This window comes from Alexandromys fortis, unplaced genomic scaffold (assembly GCF_014885135.2).
Source record: "Alexandromys fortis isolate MF-2015 unplaced genomic scaffold, M_Fortis_MF-2015_v1.1 scaffold_72, whole genome shotgun sequence".
Lineage (NCBI taxonomy): Eukaryota > Metazoa > Chordata > Mammalia > Rodentia > Cricetidae > Alexandromys > Alexandromys fortis.
In genome coordinates this window covers 589,846-610,503 of record NW_026067969.1, presented here as the reverse complement: position 1 = coordinate 610,503, position 20,658 = coordinate 589,846, and the positions used below count along the sequence as shown (strand labels likewise).

At 53.6% G+C, this 20,658-nt stretch overlaps 3 protein-coding genes across 4 annotated transcripts; 2 read left to right on the top strand and 1 right to left on the bottom strand.

Annotated features, from left to right (window-relative positions):
* The first annotated feature begins 377 nt into the window (after window positions 1-377).
* On the top strand, window positions 378-4,027 carry Ptgds (prostaglandin D2 synthase). The gene is made up of 7 exons (XM_050155285.1): window positions 378-591; window positions 1,345-1,484; window positions 1,593-1,669; window positions 2,533-2,649; window positions 2,836-2,937; window positions 3,404-3,464; window positions 3,916-4,027. Exons 1-6 carry the CDS (start codon window positions 472-474, stop codon window positions 3,421-3,423), a joined length of 576 nt encoding a protein of 191 aa, XP_050011242.1. The 5' UTR covers window positions 378-471; the 3' UTR covers window positions 3,424-3,464; window positions 3,916-4,027.
* A 6,333-nt stretch (window positions 4,028-10,360) lies between these two features.
* On the top strand, window positions 10,361-12,005 carry Paxx (PAXX non-homologous end joining factor). 2 transcript variants are annotated; one of them, XM_050155007.1, is made up of 7 exons: window positions 10,361-10,686; window positions 10,758-10,818; window positions 10,981-11,030; window positions 11,122-11,312; window positions 11,412-11,468; window positions 11,624-11,708; window positions 11,785-12,005. In XM_050155007.1, exons 1-7 carry the CDS (start codon window positions 10,562-10,564, stop codon window positions 11,801-11,803), a joined length of 588 nt encoding a protein of 195 aa, XP_050010964.1. In that variant the 5' UTR covers window positions 10,361-10,561; the 3' UTR covers window positions 11,804-12,005. The 2 variants fall into 2 exon arrangements, with proteins under 2 accessions (XP_050010964.1, XP_050010963.1); XM_050155006.1 differs by having other exon boundaries at window positions 10,363-10,686; window positions 11,781-12,005.
* A 315-nt stretch (window positions 12,006-12,320) lies between these two features.
* Clic3 (chloride intracellular channel 3) lies at window positions 12,321-14,686 on the bottom strand. Its single transcript, XM_050155132.1, has 6 exons — window positions 14,589-14,686; window positions 13,734-13,843; window positions 13,530-13,655; window positions 13,292-13,398; window positions 13,036-13,211; window positions 12,321-12,952 (listed from the first exon to the last, which is right to left on the bottom strand). Exons 1-6 carry the CDS (start codon window positions 14,622-14,624, stop codon window positions 12,794-12,796), a joined length of 714 nt encoding a protein of 237 aa, XP_050011089.1. The 5' UTR covers window positions 14,625-14,686; the 3' UTR covers window positions 12,321-12,793.
* Between the last annotated feature and the right edge of the window lie 5,972 nt (window positions 14,687-20,658).

The following is a 20,658-nucleotide window of genomic DNA, read 5'->3' as shown; positions in this document are numbered from 1 at the left end:
GTAGGGTTTGTGAGGGGCAGGTCCCAGCCCCAGGTGGGAAGTGACTAGGTTCCCAGCAGCAGGGCAGCACCAAGGTAACCTCCAGGGCCATCCGCTGCTGAGGTATGTGGGCCTTGACAGGAGTGGGGCCAGGTCTGGGCCAGTTCTGTCTCTGGGACTAGGGTGGGGAGTGGGGGCATGCAGAGTCCTCTCCCGGTCGTGACCTGCCCTTTCTCCACTGAGGTGCGGGGCTCAGCTGGAACCTCTTACATAACCAGCCCTGTTGCTGATGAGGCTGCAGCCGGGGCAGCCTCCCTCCCTCACGCCAGCATCACGAGCCTCTAGTGGGCTGGCCTTGGGCCTTGGGTGGAGGCCAAGCCTGGCTCATAAATAGGGGTCTCCACAGTGCCCTCTGCTCCTTCTGCCCACGGTCTTCCTTGCTCTGCCCACATTGCTGGCCTCAGGCCCAGACACCTGCTCCACTTCAGGCAAATGGCTGCTCTTCACATGCTGTGGATGGGGCTGGTCCTGCTGGGGCTCTTGGGATTCCCACAGACTCGAGCTGAGGGTGAGAGCCATGGCTCGGTGCAGCCCAACTTTCAAGAAGACAAGGTGAGGTTCCCCTACCCCACCCCAAGACAGCAGAACCGTCAGGTCAATGAGCACTTTCCGTGACGGGCTTTGTCCCACAAAAGAACGTGATTGTTCCTCCACGCTCTCAGATGCGCTGAGGCCTGCCTGAGCCAGCTGAGGGAGAAGGGGGGCTGGCTGGTTACCTAGGCCTGAAAAGAAGCCCTCCTAAGCCACATCATCCCATCCAATCTCTCCTCCGAGGACACTGGCACACATGAGCCACACGGTGTTCGTGGTTTCCAAACACAATCCCCCTATAAGCCCAAGACACCTGGGACATGCACAAGCACAGGTCAACACATCCGAGTCCCAGAACGACTGTGCACTGGCTAGCACTTACTGTCCAGTGAGCCCCTGGACGTGCTGGGCACTGCTAGCTATGTATGCTTGTGCACTGGTGCTGGCTGGGACCCTGCTGGCACTCTGCCTGGTTGTTCCACCTGACTCCTCCAGGAATGTGGCCTGCTCTGATACCCACTCCACCCCCTAGGGGGATGGGATGAGGACATCAACCTCCTGGGGAAGAGGGGAGGGTCTTTGCTACCCACCTCCTCAATGGGACAATGGACCATGTCTGCTAGAGAGAGTGCGGTGTGGCTGAGCATAGTCCAGTGTAGGTATGCTACCAGGACCAGTGCAGGGGGCGAGTCGGAGGAGGAAGAACCAGAAGCCCACAGGGTCTGCTTATGAAGGGCATGGAGCGTTGCCAACCTAGGCATCCACTGGTTGCAGTTCCTGGGGCGCTGGTACAGTGCAGGGCTGGCCTCCAATTCAAGCTGGTTCCGGGAGAAGAAACCAGTACTGTTTATGTGCAAGACGGTGGTAGCTCCCTCCACAGACGGCGGCCTCAACCTCACCTCTACCTTCCTCAGGTGAGAGAATGGGGTGTGGCAAGTTTCTGGGACCCCGAAGTCCCCACATCATTGTCTAGGGACATCCTGGGGCTTGTTTCCTTCCTTCAAATGGTGATCTGCCCACAGGAAGAACCAGTGTGAAACCAAGATCATGGTGCTGCAGGCTTCAGTGGTTCCCGGGCAATACAACTACAACAGCCCCCGTGAGTGAGCCGCTTCCTGATCTCCGTCAATTCTGAGGTCCTTGCCGGCAGGTTGGACAACCCCCTATCTGAAAACTGTGGGGATAATGGTCACACCACCAGGGTCAGTCATCCAAGGACAGACCTTGTTGTGAATCTGCCTTAGGCACACAGGGCGGGCGTAGGTGTTGGGGACACACAGACCTCTCTCTGGGGACCATGTCCTCCCTGAAGCCTACCCATGTTCTCCCAGGCCCCTTTCCTGCCCAAATGGAATTTTCCAGTTCTCTGCTACCCAAGTGGCAGCAAATCCTACCCACGCTTCAACAGTCCCTACCCATGGTCCTCTCTCCAGCCCTTACCTGAGCTATGGCTCCCGGCAAGAACCCTATTTCCTTCTCCTTCTGGCTGTATTGAAACCCAGATTTTCTTTCTTTTTTTTTTTTGTTTTTTGTTTTTTGTGACAGGGTTTCTCTGTGGCTTTGGAGCCTGTCCTGGAACTAGCTCTGTAGACCAGGCTGGTCTCGAACTCACAGAGATCTGCCTGCCTCTGCCTCCTGAGTGCTGGGATTAAAGGCGTGCACCACCATCGCCCGGCGAAACCCAGATTTTCTGAGCCTAAGTGTTTTCTGCCTTGTCCCAAGGCTGGTAGTTTGGGGACAGTAATCCTGGACTGTGCAGGCACAAAGCCAGAAACTGGCAGGTGGCCACCTAGAGAGGGGCAAGGAAGGCAGTCAAAGAGACGGTGGGAAGACGTGTCCTGGGAGCCACAGGCCTGAGACCCTTCCTACAGTGAAGCCTTCAGAGGTCACCCCTTCCAAGTAGAGGAGGACAGAGCTGTGGGAGACATGTATTCCAACCGGAGTCTTCTCTTGGGTTCCCAGACTGGGGCAGCACCCACTCCGTCTCCGTGGTGGAAACCAACTATGATGAGTACGCGTTGCTGTTCAGCAGGGGCACCAAGGGCCCAGGCCAGGACTTCCGCATGGCCACCCTCTACAGTAGGTATCATACCCCACCAGGCCCCCACACAAGGGAGACCCCTTAGAGGCTTGGCATGAGGCCAGAGGAAGACCAAGACCTGATCCTCGGGAAGCATACCAAACAGGTGGTCCCCATGACACAGCTGAGGGGGCAGAATGGAGGCTTTTCTGTCTCCTGAGGCTGGCCCCTTCTTTATCTACCAGGCCGAACCCAGACCGTAAAGGACAAAGTGAAGGAGAAATTCACCGCCTTTAGCAAGGCCCTGGGCCTCACAGAGGAGGACATTGTTTTCCTACCCCCACCGGGTGAGTGAGGCCAAGATGCAGGGGAGGGAATTATAGTCGGATTAGAGCTAGAGGTCCTTTGATTGCCACAGGGTGAGGGGAGACTGGGCAGAGCGTGGCCTTGCCCTACCACGTACTAGCCCAGGGGACTGTAAGGAAATAAATGGGTGTCAGTCTGTCCCAACATCATCACCTCTGCCTGCAGCCCCCTTTGCTGGGAACCACCTTCCTGGTGGGTACCTAGCACCTCTGTCTGCCAGTCCCCCAGATAGAGGTTTAGGGGTGTCACTGGAAAGAGCCGATGGCGAGAGACCATCCCTCGTGTTTTGAAGAACAGACTGTGGAGCCGGGATGGGATAGAGTCTGTAGTTTGGGGCCTCAGCAAAAAACGAACTCTTCATAACCTTGGGGGAGGCTTCTTGGAGTCAAGGGAGAAACACAAAGCCCTGGTGACCCTGTCTGCTTCCCTGGGCTTCTTTCTTGGCAGATAAATGCCTTCAAGAGTAAAAACGGGTGAGAGAAGCCAGTCACTGCGCAGGCTCCACTCGGTAAGTGCTGTTCTTGTTCATTTACCGCCACAACACATAACCACAGAGCGGTGGGGACGCAGCTCTCCAAGCAGAACAAGGTCCATGTGAGACAGAAGAAATGACAGTTCCAATACCAATGGCTAGGGTAGGGTTGATGGCCAAGGGCTCGTGGGGAAAGGGTAAGGGTGTGGGAGCCTAGTTCCAAACAGAATGAGGAGGTGCTTCCTCTCTGAACCTCATCCTATAGCAGGGGCCTCCAAGGAACTGGAATGGGCAAGATCAGGAAAGGGAGTGGCCAGGGATGAAAATACCAAGTCAGAGGGTTCTTCACTTGTGCCAAAACTGAGGTTTGGGGACCATAGACTCTGGAGGAATCCTCCAGAAGGAGGACCTTGCCAGAAGTACAGTTTGGGCCCCATGAGGACAAGGACGTGCCTGTGTCCCTGATGGATTCTATTCTTCTGTCCAGGTGATTTGGCCCTCAGGACTCCTTTGCTCTGTCACCCTTGAGATCCCAGCCCTGGCTCCCCAAAGTGCCTCTACACCCTCCAGCCTAGTCTTGACTGAGGAATAAAGTCCAAAGCAAATCAGATCTTGTCTCTCTTCTGTGTGTCCTCCAGGTCCCCGGGCTGCTCCTGGCCCCTCCTATAAATATCTCAATATGATAACCAGTGGGGTGTCTGTTCCTGCTGCAGCTCTGATAAGGGATATGCTGGACTCAGCCCCTGCCCTGCTCAACCTCACCACCTCACCACATACCCCAACCCCTCTAGCCACAGTCAGGCCTGGGCTGGGGGAGGTCAGTCACTTAATAGCTAATCCCTTAGACATGTGTCCACCCCTGCCCTGACAGTAGCCACTCGAACAGGAAAAGCCTCCAGGGAGCCTCAGATCCCATGAACTTTCAAGGTGTAAGCTTAGAACCTTTGGATTGGGCAATAAAGCTGGAGGAACAAAAAGGAGCCATTTGTTTGCCAGGGACTAGATGAGCATCCGGGCTTCCCATGGATAGAGCTGGCTGAGGAGAGGCTGCCTGACCCTCTGCCTACTCTGACCCCTTGGGGTAGGGAGTGTAGAGTCAGGAGCAAGTCAATCAGTGGTCTATCCCAGTGTCCTAGGACAGGACAGTCACCTCAGGGCATCTTGGGGACAAAAAAGCTACTCAGAGGAAGCTACCCTAGCTCTTCTTCCCCGAGGATCCTCCACAGTGCTGTAGGCTCTGCTGGTTGGCTTGCTCCTTGACCTCCTTGGAGTGTCCCTAGGCTGGGCTAGGTCACCTGTGGAGGTTAAAATTAATAAAAAGGAATTGTGGAGACTGAAAAATGCAGGCCTGTTTCCACCTTGTCTGACAATCGAAGAGTTTGGAGATTTGACAAGCATAGTTGCACGTCCTAGCTCAGGAGGTGATTGTTTGGTTCTTTTGAAGTTAAGATAGCTCAATGTCATCCTAACAGGTGGTCAGGATGTACAGATGTGGTGGTCGGGATATGCAGATGTGATGGTCAGGACGTGCAGATGTGGTAGTCAGGATATGCAGATATGGTGGTCGGGATGTGCAGATGTGATAGTCAGGGTGTGCAGATGTGGTGGTCAGGATATGCAGATGTGGTAGTCAAGATGTGTGTATGTGATGGTCAGGATGTGCAGATGTGATTGTCAGGATGTGCAGATGTGGTGGTCAGGATGTGCAGGTGTGGTAGTTGGCATCTGTGGATGTGATGGTTGGGATATGCATATGTGATGGTCAGGATGTGCAGTTGTGATGGTCAGGATGTGCAGATGTGGTGGTCGGGATGTGCAGATGTGATAGTCAGGGTGTGCAGATGTGGTGGTCAGGGTGTGCAGATGTGGTGGTCAGGATGTGCAGATGTGGTGGTCGGGATGTGCAGATGTGATGGTCAGGATGTGCAGATGTGGTGGTCAGGATATGCAGATGTGCTTCTGCTCTTTCTTTGTAACTATGCCGCCACCTAGGGAAGGGAGATCTTCAGCGTACATGACCTAGAGTATGTGACTTGGGGCACCTCACTACCTAGACAACAACCCTACCCATCTTTGTCCCTGCCCATCTACACTCAAGACCTTCCTTGCCTACCCTCAGTCCGTACCCCACAGATGTTTCCTGAAGGTGCACAAAAGACGCATCAGCTGGCAGCCCAAGGAGGCCTGCACCCACGTCAGGTGAAAGCTGCCTCCAACCCCGCTCAGGGCTGCAGGAGCCAGGACACTGAAGACCCAGACTGGTCACATAAGCCAGAGTTACCCTACAGACGACAAACCAGGACAGATGTGCCAGAGGCCACCCTTTGTCTGTCCAGGCCAGGGGAGGGGAGACACACAGGAGACTATTAGTAGCTGAGGTGGGGAAGAGGACCTTCTCAACAGATCAGTGTGTCAGTGCACTGACATACGTGAGTGCTCTCGGAGTTCCCTCCCCAAACCCCACCCCAACCTAGGACTGCACTGGGGTGGTCTCTGGTGTGGAGCAGACAGGAAGGCCTGGTCACCGTAGCTCCAGGCAGTTCACCCAGCCCACGACACCCTCATCCTCACCATCAGTCATGCTTGGGGAATGGCTACACCTGCTGCTGCTTCTGCAGCCAGAGATCCAGACACCCGGGAGGCCCATTGCTGTGCTGCCTATGAGTTGTGTCTTTCCCCAAAGAGCTCCTGGTCTCTCTCTATAGTCCCCAAGCACAGTAAATGTCTGATGAAGCTGGCAGAAGTGGCGTTTCACAGGGGAAGGCAGAGAGTGGGTGATGAGAGGCAAGGACTGACCTGAGGCTCCCAACCACATGAGCTGACTTCCTCAGGGCAGTACCTGCAGGGTTGGGTGCAGGGAAAGGGTGGAACCCTGGTTCTGCAGGAGGAAGACCCAGGCAGGCCTGAGTGTCCTTCTTGGATCCTGTAGTCTCCAGCACGCAACCTAAGGGCAGTACTGTTGGCTTAGCTGCCCAGAAGCCCCTGGCCTGGGACTGCAATTACATGTGGCAAGCCATACCCACCCTGCCTCATGTGTGCCCTGGGAGCCACTGCAGACAGATTCAACCTTCAAGTATCTCAAATACAAGGCTGTTGAGATGTCTCAGATGGTAACAGTATTTTCTGACTTGTCTCACAACCTGACTTTGATTCCTGGGACCCAAGGATGGAAGAAGAGAACCAATTCCTCCAAGTTGCCTCTGCCCTCCACATGCACACCATGGCATACATGCACCCACACATGATAAAATAGGTAAGCATGTAAAACAATAATAATAAGGACGATGATTGAGGAAGGCACCCCGTATTGACCTCTGGTCTCTGTTTACATGTGTACACATGTGCATTCATTCACACATACATGTGTACACTTGAATACATACAACACACACAAAGGCAAGAGTACTCCTGCTGTGCTTATACAGGACAATGTAGTCCTGTTTATTTAATCTTTCATGCATGTGCTAGGGCCCTGTTGTCTATCTGAGCTGAGCAGGTGCCTGAGGTCCTCTGGCTTCAGTCTTTCTCACTAGGTTTACTAGTGTGTACCACTGTGCCCTACAGCGCCGCTGTTCTGAAAAGACAAAATTGTCCTGGAAAATTTGGGGGCTGTCTGTAATGTACATGTTCTTCAACATTTAATAAAATTAAAATTTAAAAACGATGATTTTAAATTTGTCAAAATGTTGATAATTCTCCCATCTGGGGATCATTATGCTATTATTTCTGCTTTTTAGTTGGTTTGAAATTTTTCAGTCCAAAAAAGAAATTCCTGTCTTTCCAGACTATTTTTCTTTACTGGGGCTGGGGCTGACTGTGATGAGAGGTCACAAAGAAAATAAGCGTGCACACACACACACATGCACACACGCGCATACACAAACTTCTCTCGCACACACGCACACACACATGCACGCGCATACACGCGTGCACACACATGCATACACACACATACCCATACACACACATTCACACACTTTTGTGTGTGCACTGCAGTGGTCAGTCAACCCCTTTAACGCCCCAGTACCTTCTGGTCTCCAGGTCTTGGCCAGTGGTGAGCCCTGTCACTAATATGAAGGCTTGGGGTCTGGACAGTGGGGAAGGGCCTACCAAGTTGGAAACCCTGCTCCCATCTGCACCCATGGCCACAGCGCCTGCAAGGCTTGGGCAAGGTACAGTCAGCCTACCTAAACCCCGAGTTCCCAACCCCAGAGGTGTTTACTGAGAAATGCCGCCTGAGCCGGGGATGTCACTTTATTAATGTTCTGTCTGTGGTCATTCAGCCTCGCCATAGGCCAAGAGGAGAGACAGAAGGTCTCATAGGCCATGTAGCAACAGAGACAAGCCAGGTCTTCCTCCAGCCAGTTTGGCTTCACCTCCATGGACTCCCAAACGGGTCTACAGTGGGGAAAAGCAAGGTGCCCTCTGTAGCCTCAAGGACACCATACCCTTCCTCTGGGGTTAGGAGCCCTGGGTCCTGGGAGTCCAGTAGATGTTCCTTGCTGTCAGCAGTTAGTTCACTTGTCGTATACCGCACCACCCTAGTATGGCCACAAGGGGCAACCCTCAGCCGGTTCTTCAACCAGAAACAAAGTATGTCAAATTATATATAACAGTATCACAAGTTATGTAAAATCTTGCCCTTAATGTTTAAAATCCCTGGATGCCAATGGGTCCCACCTAACCAGAGTGTTCTTGACATGTTGGATCTTGATATGCTGCTGCTGGAGTTGGTCTCAAATTTCTTGGTTTGTAGCCGGGTGGTTGCAGCATTGACCTTTAATCCCAGCACTTGGGAGGCAGAGGCAGGTGGATCTCTGGGAGTTCAAAGTCAGGCTGGTCTGCAGAGCTAGTTCCAGGACAGGCTCCAAAGCTACAGAGAAACCCTGCCTCGAAAAACAAAACAAAATTCCTTGGTTCAGTGGGATAGAGAGATAGTTCAATACTTAAGAGTGGTCGTTGTGGCAGAAATCTTTAATAAAAAAAAAAAAAAAGAGTGGTCGTTGCTCTTCCAAAGGACCGGGGTTCAATTCCCAGCACCCATATGGTAACTCACAACTGCTTGTAATTTCAGCTTCAGCGAATCTGACATCCTCTTTTGGATTCTACGAGTACCTGCATTCACATGTACACAGGCACACACACACACACACACACATAATTTAAAAATTAAAGTACATAAAATATTCCTTGGTTCAAACAGTGACCCTGCTTCCACCCCCAGGGTGGTCGGGGCCACTGCCATGCACTGTTGGCCTAGTTCACTGCCTAAGCACTGAAGACACAAAATTGGTAAACAAACAAACAAACAAACAAACAAAACCCACAACCACCAGCACAAAACCCCAGTGGCTTCAGAGGAGACTGAGGATCAAATCACTGCCGAATTTAGCAGTTTAGGACAATAAGCTGTCTTATCTCTGGGTCTGATGCAGGCCCTCTAGTGGAAGGGGATGCAGTGTGCTGTCTCCCAGACCTGTGGCTGAACAGGGCTCTGCATGGCTCTGCCTTCTAGCTCCCTCCCTAGCACTGGCCGGCCTCATCCTTTGCTAGTCAAAGGCGTCCCCAGCTGCCTTGTGTTGTGGTGAGCAATACAATACAGTTGGGAGAAATGACAGCCATCACTTCTGCCATATTCCTGTGAGCAGAAGCAAGACTTTAGGTGCAGCTTCTGGGAGGGGTCAGTTGAGGGAGGAAATGCCAGCAGACATCAGGGCTGTTCTTGAGAATCCTAAAATCACAGGGACAAGCAGGGGAGATAAGTAATGACGTGGGAGAGACGTAGAGAGACTTGGTCAGAGCTGAAATGTTCTAAGAGCCTCAGGAGCACTCTTTCAAAAGATGCTGTTTCAGCAAAGAGCTAAGGGTAGTTAGTATACAGTTCTGGGGACATAAACAGCCCACTCAAAGGCTCTGAGACAGGAGTCTCGGCAGACTGAGCAGACTAGAAAACAGTGGGAACTGGGGTGTGTTTGGCTGACTGCACTCTTCAAATATGCCAGCACTGTTGGCAAAGTCACTAGCCGCTCTCGTGCGGCTCTCGGTCGGTCATGACAGCCCTCTTACACAGCCTTGGGAAGGCTTCTGTTCCCATTCCGCCATTCAGGCCTCCATCCTCTGCCCATAGCAGCTCAAACAACATCAGCTCATATCCTGCAGCCCCTGTTGTGGATTCTGACCAGCACTCTGCGGCAACCCGAGTGTTGCCCTGTTGATTATCCATCTCTTCCAACAGATCTTGTGTCAGATCGAGAGACCTTGTATTGATCAAAGTGTCCTCAAGGCTAAGGCAGCAGGTAGCACGGGATGGGGGAGGGGGTGGGGAGTTCAGATGATGGGAGAGTATCACGTGGAGTAGGGAGGCTTCACTGTTTGCACTGTCTGCCAAACTTACTGCACTCACTCTTGCATTTTGGTTTGTTACAATTCAGCATGGAAAGAGGTGTGTTTGTATCTAAAGTGACATGAAGGGACAAGCGGCTACCAGACCGGAGGGAGGCCTCCGGGATCAGTCCACGGGGAATGTTTAGGAAAGAGGACCAGCACTGAAGAGTGGCAGATGTGAGCAAGGTCGCAAGGAGGCACAAGAAGTGAGGCCCTGCCGGTCGGTGGTGGCCCACACCTTTAATACTGGCATTCGGGAGGCAGAGGCAGGCAGATATCTGTGAGTTCGAGACCAGACTGGTCTACAGAACGAGTTCCAGGACAGTCTCCAAAGCTACACAGAAAAACTCTGTCTCGAAAAACAAACAAACCAAACCAAAGCCAAAAAAAAAAAAAGTGAGGCCCTAATAGATTTCCGCTAGGGTGCAAGGTTGCCAAAGGACGGAAGCCAGTACAACACTAAGGAGTCTACTAAAGTTCTAAGTCCCGCCCTCCAGGTGCCTCAAGCCCCGCCCCACGCCCTAAGCCCCGCCCTTTAGCTCGGGCCTGCGCTCCGGGCCTGATCTCCAGCAACACTGGCAGCCCTAGGTACCACCCCGCCCCGCTGCCTCGTCCTTCCGTCTTCCCCGACACCAGAAGTTCCGCCCCGAGAGGACTCCGGAGCTTGCGAATCGCCGAGTCCGTACTTCTGCGCAGGCGCCCTCAGTCCACAGTTGGCTAGGTTCCTGCAGCGAAACCGCTTTGCAGCCATGGCCCCTCCGCCGCTGTCGCCGCCGCTGTGCGTTCTGCCGCCAGGCTCGGGCCCTCCCCGCTTCGTGTGCTACTGTGAGTCGGAGGACAGCGGAGACGGGGACGGCGGCGGCTTCAACCTCTAGTGAGTGGGGTCTAGGGATGTGGGGTGCGGGAGCGCAGCGGGCGCCGAGCCTGACAGCCCCTCCCGCCCAGTGTGACGGACGCCGCGGAGCTCTGGAGCACCTGCTTCTCGCCTGACAGCCTGGCGACGCTCGTGCGTACCCGCGCTGGGGATGGGAGACTTCTGGGAGCCTAGCACTCCTTACGCCCCGCCCCTTTGCCTGTGGTCCTAATAGTATTCCAGGGTTGGGCAGTTTGGAGCGTCTTGTGGGTCCAGGGTCCCGGGCAGGTAGTGACAATTCCGTGTTCCCATTAGAAAACCCGATTTGGCCTAAGTGGGACCGAGGACATATCTTCCCGGTTCAGGTGAGTCCCAGTTAGAGAGGCCACGTGGGTGAGGAACTTGGGGTAGTGTTAACACACGTCCTGTCCATAACACCATTGTCTCTCTACTTAGGGCAGCTTGCCAGCAACAAGCAGTGACTGTAAGCCTGCAAGAGGATAGGGCCTCGATGACCCTTTCAGGGGACACCTCCACACTAGCCTTTGACCTCTCCAAGGTGCCCAGCCCAGAGGCAGCGCCTAAGCTCCAGGCTTTGACTCTCAGCCTGGCAGAGCGTGTGTACAACCTAGAGAAGCGGCTGGCAGGTAGGATGTACGTGGGCACCTGAACCCTCACTCAGGGTCCTGCTTTCACATACCCTCATGGCACTGAGTGGGGTGCCCCATGCTTTCTCCCGGCTGCAGAAGAGACTAGTCCCAGGAAGAACATCCATCCAGCGGGTCCTCAGTTCTTCTTACCAGGTAAGAGGCGGGCCTGGCAGGTAGGTTGACTGGGCTTTCTCTGGAACTGCCTCCCCCTGACGCCCCATGTTCTAGAGAGACTCTTTCAGAGTGGACAGAGTTCTGCTCAGGTTTCTTTGGGGTTCAAGATTTCCCTGATCTGATTTTTCTGGCAGAACCTGATCACCAGAGAGGCAGCTCTGGACTTGGGGTCAGGAGACGGTGTCCGGGGGAGTCTCTCATCAACCCTGGCTTCAAAAGGTACCTGCCCTCGTGTCTTTCCTACCCTGGTCCCCTCCCTTTCCTCTGTGCGTTACATATATTGTCTTCTAGTAAGAAGCCAGCTGGCGGTGTAGACTTCGATGAGACCTGAAGATACAGCAGAACCTGTGTCCTTGCCAGAAGCCTGTCTACAAGGAAAGGGGTAGATCCTTGACCCCCACCAACCAGAGAAAGCCACCGCTTAACTTCCACCGACTGGTCTTACAGTTGGGCAGGAGCTCCTCTCATCCCTTCCTGGTTAAATAAAGTGCTCTCTTGGGGAGAAATGCTAGGCCAGACTCGACTGGTGAGGAACCGCCTTGGGGAGGAAGCCAGAGAAGGGCCTTTTGATGTGGGGCCCCAGGGTGCAAACAGGTGCATCAGGCTGTGTGCACCCAGGAGGCGCTCCTGGCTGGGTCTAGGGTAGAGATTTCTTAGACTGTCTATGTTGTTTCTGCATGGCCAGCCCAGAAGCTGAAAAGATCCCTGCCTGGTAGGGCTAGGACTCCCTACGGCTTGGAGTGCCGCCCCACACTTCTAAGCTCCACCCACGCAGGGCAGGTCACACCTGTCGCGTACAGAGATGCACAGAGTGCTTGTCTTGGGGAAGATGCATGTTTGGAAGGCACCCACAGAGCATCAGATGGTGGGAGCCCCTCAGAGGAGGAGATGGGGCTGACCCGCAGTCTGTGGTGGGGCTAAGGAATGTAGGCCTGCCCCCACCCACCTGGCCGGAATCCCGGAGGTTGAGCTCCAAGGAGCTAGCTCTTCTCCCCACCCTTCTTGGCCATCCAGGGCACCCCGCCCAGCTCTGGCCTGACTGGTTTGGGAGACTAATCCAGTCCCCTAGATCTCTGCCGGCCCCAGGCCTTTGAGCCAGCACCACAGAGGAGGAGGAGGAGCTGCGCCTTGCCTGCCGGACTCTCCTGCCCCATCATTTTAGGCTGTCATCTTGAACTGTGTTTCTCACCGTGGGGTTGGGCTAGCGTAATTGTGGGCCTCTGGCCACTTGGATGTTCAGGACACGCTTACTTGGGGGCACAGATGCCTTTATAGGCCACAGAGGAGTGTATGGAGTTGGGGGGCTAACGGGGATGCACAGCGGGCCGGTAAGCTGCCAGGATCTCTGCACTGTGGGGACACGTGTACTTGAACTCCTTCTCCTGCAGCGCGTTGTCCAGGTAGCGGCGGACAGCACCCAGGTCCTCGGGGATGGGCATCTGGCGGAAGTGTGCACACACGGTCTGTGGGTACGACAAAGTGTGATGAGGGAGGGCCTCACGCGACTGCCCTTCTCCCCACACCTACCAGCTGGCGCCCCACTCACATCCACAATGTGCAGCTTGGGCAGCAGGCTGCAGTCAGCCAGTGTGAATTGGTCACCATCCAGGAATCGGCGCCGGGACTCACGAAGCTGTGGCTCCTGTGCCAGTTCATGGTCTAGTGGGGTGCGCAGGTAGGCGTCCAGCTTGGTCAGGGCCCGGAGCAGCTGCTGACACAGGGCTTGGGAGCAATGGCACAGTAAGGTCTTAAGCTTGGCCTTGGATAACCCTCCTGCCTGTCAGGGCTGGGCTGGGTCTCACCATTGTCCTGTGTAGGCACTGGGTTTTTGATGAAGGCAGAAAACTTGTGGAAGATGTCATTTCCTGCCGTGTTGGACTCCCGGTACCTAGGTGCCAGGCTAGGGAAGCTGTAAGTGGCAGAGGTTTGAGAACTCCAGTCAGATCCTCACACCACGTCTCAACACACCCTTCCTAAGCATTCTCCCAAGCGTCCCCCAGGGAGTCCCATCCTTGCTTTGCCGCCCCGTCAGGTGCTCACTCAGGTGGCCTTAGCGTCGCCTCCAGAAACTCCTCAATCTGCAGCGTGTCTGTCTTGACATCCCCATCATAGAGCAAGATGGGCAGCTGCGAACCTGGCGCGAAGTCCTTCAGCACATCCAGTGCCCTGTGGACACCAGGCAGAAGGGAGGTGGCTGGCCCGAGGTGGGCAGAAGCCAGGGAGGGGTCCAGGGCCGTGTCTCACCTTCGTGTGTCCACCGTGGTGAGGGTGAAGGGCACACCCTTGAGGAGTAGGACCATGAAGAGCCGCTGACAAGAAGGGCAGTGTCCGACACTCTCGCCGTCTTCGCTGGCCTGAGTGGGTGGAGCAGGGGTGTTGGGCTGGGAGTAGACCCAGGAATCTTGACACCTGGCTGGGTGGGAACCTGCCTCCCACTGCCATTGGCTCTGGAGGCATGCTAGGACTCTGGCCTGGTTGGGCCTGGCATTTACAAGAGTGTAGAGAGGGCCCTTGACCTGAGCCCTGGTATGGGGAAAGCAGGGGAAGCCAGGAACTTGGAGGCAGGTAGGGACAGGGCCTGAACTTAGGGTCCTGCCACAACCTTTTCTTCCAGCACCAGAGAGTTCTAGACACAGAGACTGGCTACAGGGTGGGGTAAGCCAGAGAGCCTTCTAGGTGATTAACCCACACAACCAGGTATTGAGGCTAATAACTCAGCTCAGGGAAATGGCCAAAGAGGAGCTCAGGACCTGCCCGCACTCAGATCTGAGCTCTGGCCTGAGAGCCAATGGAGCTATCCGGCAATACCCCCTCCTGGCACATGAACGTGAATCTCCAGATAAATGTCTGATGCAAGCTACCGGATTCACAGCTCCCCACCAAGGGGCTTTCTCCCAGGGCTGGGCCAGGTCTAGGATCCAAGGTTTAGAGACCCAGGCTATCTGATCCCCCTCCCATATGGAAACTCCTCCCCCAGGCTGCCTGACTCTGTTCAGCCCTGTGTGGGGCAGCTTCAGCCCCACACGGGGGGGGGCACCCCTAGGAAGACCCACCCCTTAGCCTACACAAGAACACAGAACACCCCGTCCAGCCCAGAACCTTCACAAACAGCTGGAGCTTGGTGGTTTCAGCCATGGTAGGAGTTGAGGCATCCGGCAGCAGCTCAGGGCACACACAGGGTGTGCCTTGGGAGCTCTTTAAGTCTCCCTGGATGCTCCACCCTCCACAGTCAGTGGGCCCGCCCCACAGAGCCACCTAGGCAGCAGATAGGTTGTCAGGGCAGAGCCAGTTGTCTGTTTAAGAGCAGGGTGTCCTTGCTTAAGTGACCACAGGGAGCTTGAGTCTCAGGACTGGCGGTGAGTATAGGAAGCTGACTCACAGCAGAAGCCTCAGTGTGACTGTGATGGGGCCAGCGAGGTGAATACAGATGGGAGAGGAGAGACAGGAGCATTGGGGACTACTAGCCTGGGAAGGACAGTTCTGAACTGGAGCTGCCCTACACTGATCTCAGTCCTCTGAAGTTCATCTCCATTGTCCAGTCCTTATCCCAGGAAGCCAGGGAGTAGGGATGAGTGGGAAATGCCTCAGTTTCCCCATCTGTGTGATAAGCCCTTCAGGAAGAGATGCCCCCTCCCTCCAACAAAGCCCAGTTAGCTAGGGCCCTCTGACCTCAGGGCGGGCCCACATTCCTGACATGTTCCTGGCTGGCTGGCTGATAAACCTGGTTTTGGTGTTTAACCCAGCTGGGCAGAGGACTCCATGCCACCATCCCGTCTACACAGGCTCAGAGTGGGTTTCCTGCTCTTAACCTTCAGATGGCACCAGCAAGGGTTAGCTACCTGCTGGCAGAGGAGCTGGGGATGTGGTCCTCGGCGGGAAGGAAAAGGCCACCAGGCACACACCTGCCGCTCCCTCAGGCTTTCCGAGCCCACTGGGGTCCACAGGGCGCTTTGCCTTGCATTCCTTGTGTCTCTGCCTGCAGCTGCTATCAAGCGGCCAGCCCTCCAGACTTGGTCTTCAGAACGTGTGCTCAGAGGACTGGCTCTGCCCAGGGCTAAGACCAGGACCTGGTGATTGCTTCCCCCTCTCTGGTAGGTTGGTGCCATCCAGGCTAGGTAGTGTAGCCAAGGTGGCTCCATACCTGCCCACTCACCTACTCTCATGCCTGCCTCTGGCCAGTGCCTCAGCTGTCCCAGGTGCTCCCCTTCCTTAGCCCTGTCTGGCCACTTCCCAGGCCTCAGTGGAGCTCCCAGACAGGTAGAATGTAGCTCTGACATCCGTGAGGCTTGACTCTGTGCCAATTTCTCCCCCGACTCTTTCCTAGAGCCGTATTTTGGCTTCTCACGGACTTGGCCGGCTTTTTGCTTTGTGGTTTTCTCTCCTTTGCTGACAGATCAGCACTGTAGCCCCTGAAGCCTTTCCCAGCTGCCGGGATAGGCCCTGAGTTTATCTATTTCTGCAAAGCTGCCCTTTCTAAATGCATGAGAAAAGGTGAAGTGGACAGACAACACGGGCGGTGATGTGGAGAAGAAGCAAACACATCTCAAGAAACAAGGCCGAGTGATGCAGGCTCTACTGTGACGAGCAGAGCTGTGGACGTGTCCTGTGTCAGCCGTGGTGGGAGGAGTCATCACTGCTCTGCTCTTATGCTCACAGACACAGGGGTCGTCACTACAGCACTTGTGTCCCTCACAAGGAATGGGATAGGAGACGGCCCACATATGCATGCCAACAGAGCCTGGTATTACAGGGTTGTCGTGTTCCCCCCCCCAAAGCTTCATGTGCTGGAACCTTAATCCCCAGGACCTATAATGTCCTTAATGAGACAATCAAATTGAAAATGAGACCGTCCAGTAGGCTCTAATCCAATATGACTATGTCCTTTCAAAGGAGAAATGTTGTAGCTCAGGTATTTCCCAGTGGTAGAGAGCCTGCCTGGGGTTTGATTTTTCAGCATCGTAAAGGGGGCAGGGGAGATTTGAACACACAGAGACAGGCAGGCTCACAGAACATCCCGTGAACACGATGGCAGAGGAGGGCAGGATGACACACCTGTGCTCCGAGGATGACGGAAGACCGCCCAGCAAAGTTCAGGAGTCATGGGAAGGCCTGAAACACATCTTTCCTCCAGCTTTTAGTGGAGCCAGCCTGCCCTAATCCCAGTCTCTCTTTTCATTGTACGGCAACCACAGCAAACCAACAGGAAAACACAGAGAACCGACAAAGAGCAGCGTTAGCACGTGAGCTTATGAGCCGCTGCTGGCCCACACTGGGCTGGAGACATCTGTCAGCAACTTCCGACAGGAACACGCCAACTCTTGCTCTATCCAGACACCATGTGCACTTGTGCGGCTTGTAAATAGTTTATTGATTTATTTTGTTTTAAGATATCTGTTTTTTTTTTTTTTTTTTTTTTTTTTTTTTTTTTTTTTTTTTTTTTTTTTTTTTTGAGATAGGGTTTCTCTGTGTACCTCTGGCTGTCCTGGAACTCTCTTTGTAGACCAGGCTGGTCTCGAACCCAGGTAGATCCAATCCGCCTGCCTCTGCGCCCAACAGTTGTAAACATTTTAAAGGAATGAGAAGAGCAGCCAGGCCTGGTGATGCTGAGGCAGGAGGATGATAAATCCTGCCAGAGGGACTGCGTGAGGCTTTGCCTCAAACAGAGAAACACAGTAAAAGGGTTGGGTACAGCTAGCTCAGAGGTAGAGCAATTCCTCAATGTGTGGGGCCCTTCAATCCCAACTCCACCAGTACCTACGTGATGCCAATGCCACCCACCTTAACTGACCCCATGACTTAACCAGACCATAGGACCTTGCCCAGAAATCTCTACTACACACAGAACACCTTCTAGGTACTGCTAGACCCAAGACTGGCTCAGGTCTCCCTGCTGTACCTGACTCCCTGATGCAATCAAGATTGTCTCTTATACAAATCCTGTTGCTGTACAAAGTTTCAACCTTTTTTTTTTTTTTTAAAGATATGGTCTCATATAACCCAGGCTGGCCTTGAACTCCTGATCCTCCTATCTTCACTTTTCAAGTGCTGAGATTATAGGTGTCACCATACCTGGCCCCCAACAGCTCTATATTGAAGGAGACACAAACTTGCTAGGGGTTAGGGTGCAGGGGCTAGGGCACATTTGAGTATCGGTAGGGATGTGCTCAGATACTTTTGAGTTCTTCCTGTAGAAAATACCTAGGTGTGGTACCAAGATCCTTGATCTCCCCAAAGGACTCTACCATGCCATGTCTCCCCAGACTTCCTGTGCTGAAACAAACCCTCATAGCCATGGTAAATGGTTAGAAGGTGGGGCTTATCAGAGCCAATTTGAGTATAAGGGTGGAGCCTTCATGAGTAGGATCTGTAATCTTACCAAGGAGACCCGCCAGGATCCCACATAGAGAATCCTGGTCTTAGACTCCTGGTCTCCAGAACTATGAAGGATTAATGTATCGTTCCTGGTCCCCCAGCCATCTGAGCTGCTAGAGAAGCCCAGAGGGGAAGAGAGGAAGGGCTGATCTGTATGTATATGGTCCAGAAAGCAGAGGCAGCTCAGAGCAGAACAAAGGGACACAGGCTAGGCCAAGCCAGGCACAGTGGTATCTATCTGCCTATAATCCCAGAATTTAGGAAACAGGCAGCCTGGGCTACCCACAAAGATCCTGCCTCAAAAACAAACAACAACAAAAGGTAATGGCCACCAAGAGATGAACTAGTGGTCAAAAGCACTTGCATTCAAACACAACCCTAACAACCCTCCTTTGATCCCTGAAGCTGCTGGTTGAAGGAGAACCAACTCCGAAATCATGGCATGTGCAGGCACAGACACACATACACACACACACACACACACACTCTCATATTCTCCCTCTCTCTCAACTCCAAAATCATGCCACGTACTGGCCTAAACATACACACATTCATATTCTCTCTTCTCTCTCCTCTCTCTCTCTCTCTCTCTCTCTCTCTCTCTCTCTCACACACACACACACACACACACACACACACGTTAGTGCATAGGTCCACAGTGACACAATTTTTAAAGCAGAGGGGACTCTAAGATTGCCAACTAACACACAGAAAATGAAATAGTCACCAGCCCTGGGCAACCTCATTGTCTCTGCTGAAAGAGAAAGGTTCTTGGCCAGGGGGTGGTGGCGCACACCTTTAATCCCAGCACTTGGGAGGCAGAGGCAGGCAGATCTCTGTGAGTTTGAGGCTAGCCTGGTCTACAAAGAGAGTTCCGGGACAGACAGGGCTATACAGAGAAACCCTGTCTAAAAAAAAAAAAAAAAAAAAAAAGATAGAACTTTGGGGCTGGAGAGATGGCTCAATTGTTAAGAGCACTGACTGCTCTTCCAAAGGACCCAGGGTTCAATTCCTAGGACCCACATGGGAGCTCACAACTGTCTATGATTACAGTTCCAGAGTACCCAATACCCATGGCAAAACACCTATACACATGAAAATAAAAATTAAGAACAGAGAGGGAGAGAGAGGGAGAGAGAGAGAGAGAGAGAGAGAGAGAGAGAGAGAGAGAGAGAGATCCCTCCCCCAGTGGGATGCTCCAGAATAGGCCATCATCTGCCACCATCACCAGGACTCCTGGCTGTGGGCGTGTCACAGCCCACACTATTCCTCCCAGAGACTTCCAGCTGCAGCTGACCCAGGAAATGATAGATCCACCCAGATCTCAGCACTGACCAAACCTGTCCTGGCTGAGGGGCAGGAAGAAAAAGGTGAGAGACTGTGTCAGAGATGCCTGTAGCATAAGAAACTACAGCTCTAGCTGAGCACTGGTGGTGCACCTTTAATCCCAGGAGGATCTCTGTAAGTTCGAGGCCAGTCTGGTCTACAGAGCAAGCTCCAGGACAGGCTCCAAAGCTACAGAGAAACCCGGTCTCGAAAACCAAGGAAAACCAAGAAAAAGGAAAAGGAAACAAAAGACGACTCTAACTGGTCCTAGAGGCAGGAGATTTTCTTTTCTTTCTTTCTTTCCTGTTTTTGATTTTGGACAGGGTCTTCTGCAGCCCACAGCCTCCTTGAACCCCCATCCTCCTCCGAGTGCTGGGGCTACAGGTATCACCACCGAACCTAATATGCTGGTTAGAGACAAAAGCCAGGGTCATCTAGGAAGAGGGAGCCTCAATTCAGAAAACACCTCCATTAGACTGGCCTGTAGGCAAATTTGTGGGACATTTTCTGGATTCCTGGTTGATATAAGAGGGGGTGCCCAGCCCACTGTGGGTGATGCTATCCTTGGGCAGGTCCTAGATCATATAAAAAAGCAGGCTGAGTAAACCATGGAAAGCAAGCCAGGAAGCCGTGTTCCTCGATGGCCTCCGCTTCAGTTCCTGCCTGCAGGTTTCTACCTTGGACTCCCAAAATGACAAACAGATGAAATAAACCTTTTTGTCCCTAAGTTCTCTTTGGTTGCGGTGCTTACCACAGCCAGCCACAGGACGCAAACTGGGCCACCTCGCTGCTCTTTCCTGTTTGACACTGCGTCCTACGAAGCTCATTTCTTCACCTTGGTATTTTGCTAATATCAGATGGAAAATGGCAGAAAGTGAGTCCCTCAGTATCTTGACTGCAGGCCAGGCCACCTCCAGTGACCACGGAGTTGGCGGGCGCTGGGTCACCGTTCGGCTGGTTGATTGGTGATCTGGGACAAAGTAAGGGTCAGGGTAATAGTGATGGCCCTGCAGCCCTGCAGGCTGTACACATGGCTGCCCAGACTGGCCTCCAGCCTGTGGCCGTGACTGCTCTTACAGAAGAAGCTTCCAGTCACTGGCCACCCCGACACTTCTGTTCCTTCTAGGCCTGCTCAGCTCCTCAGCCTACTGGGTTTAAGGTGGGGAAGGTAGAAGCCTCACAGCTTCCTGTGTCCTGGAGCGTTTTTTAATAGCTACATAGGGCATGCCTCAGACTGGGTGTCAGCACTGTCCTTGTCCCCAGAGAGAAGTCCTCGCACTCGGGGGAGAGGGGCAGCTGCGAGTTTCTGGGCTGCTACTTACTTTCTGATGGGTTAGCACAAGAACGGTGTTTACAGATTGTGCCAACAACCATAGGTTAGGCATGGTGGTGCATGCATGCCTTTAATCCCAGCACTCAGGAGACAGAGGCAGGTGGAGCTCTGTGAGTTCGAGGCCAGCCGGGCCTACAG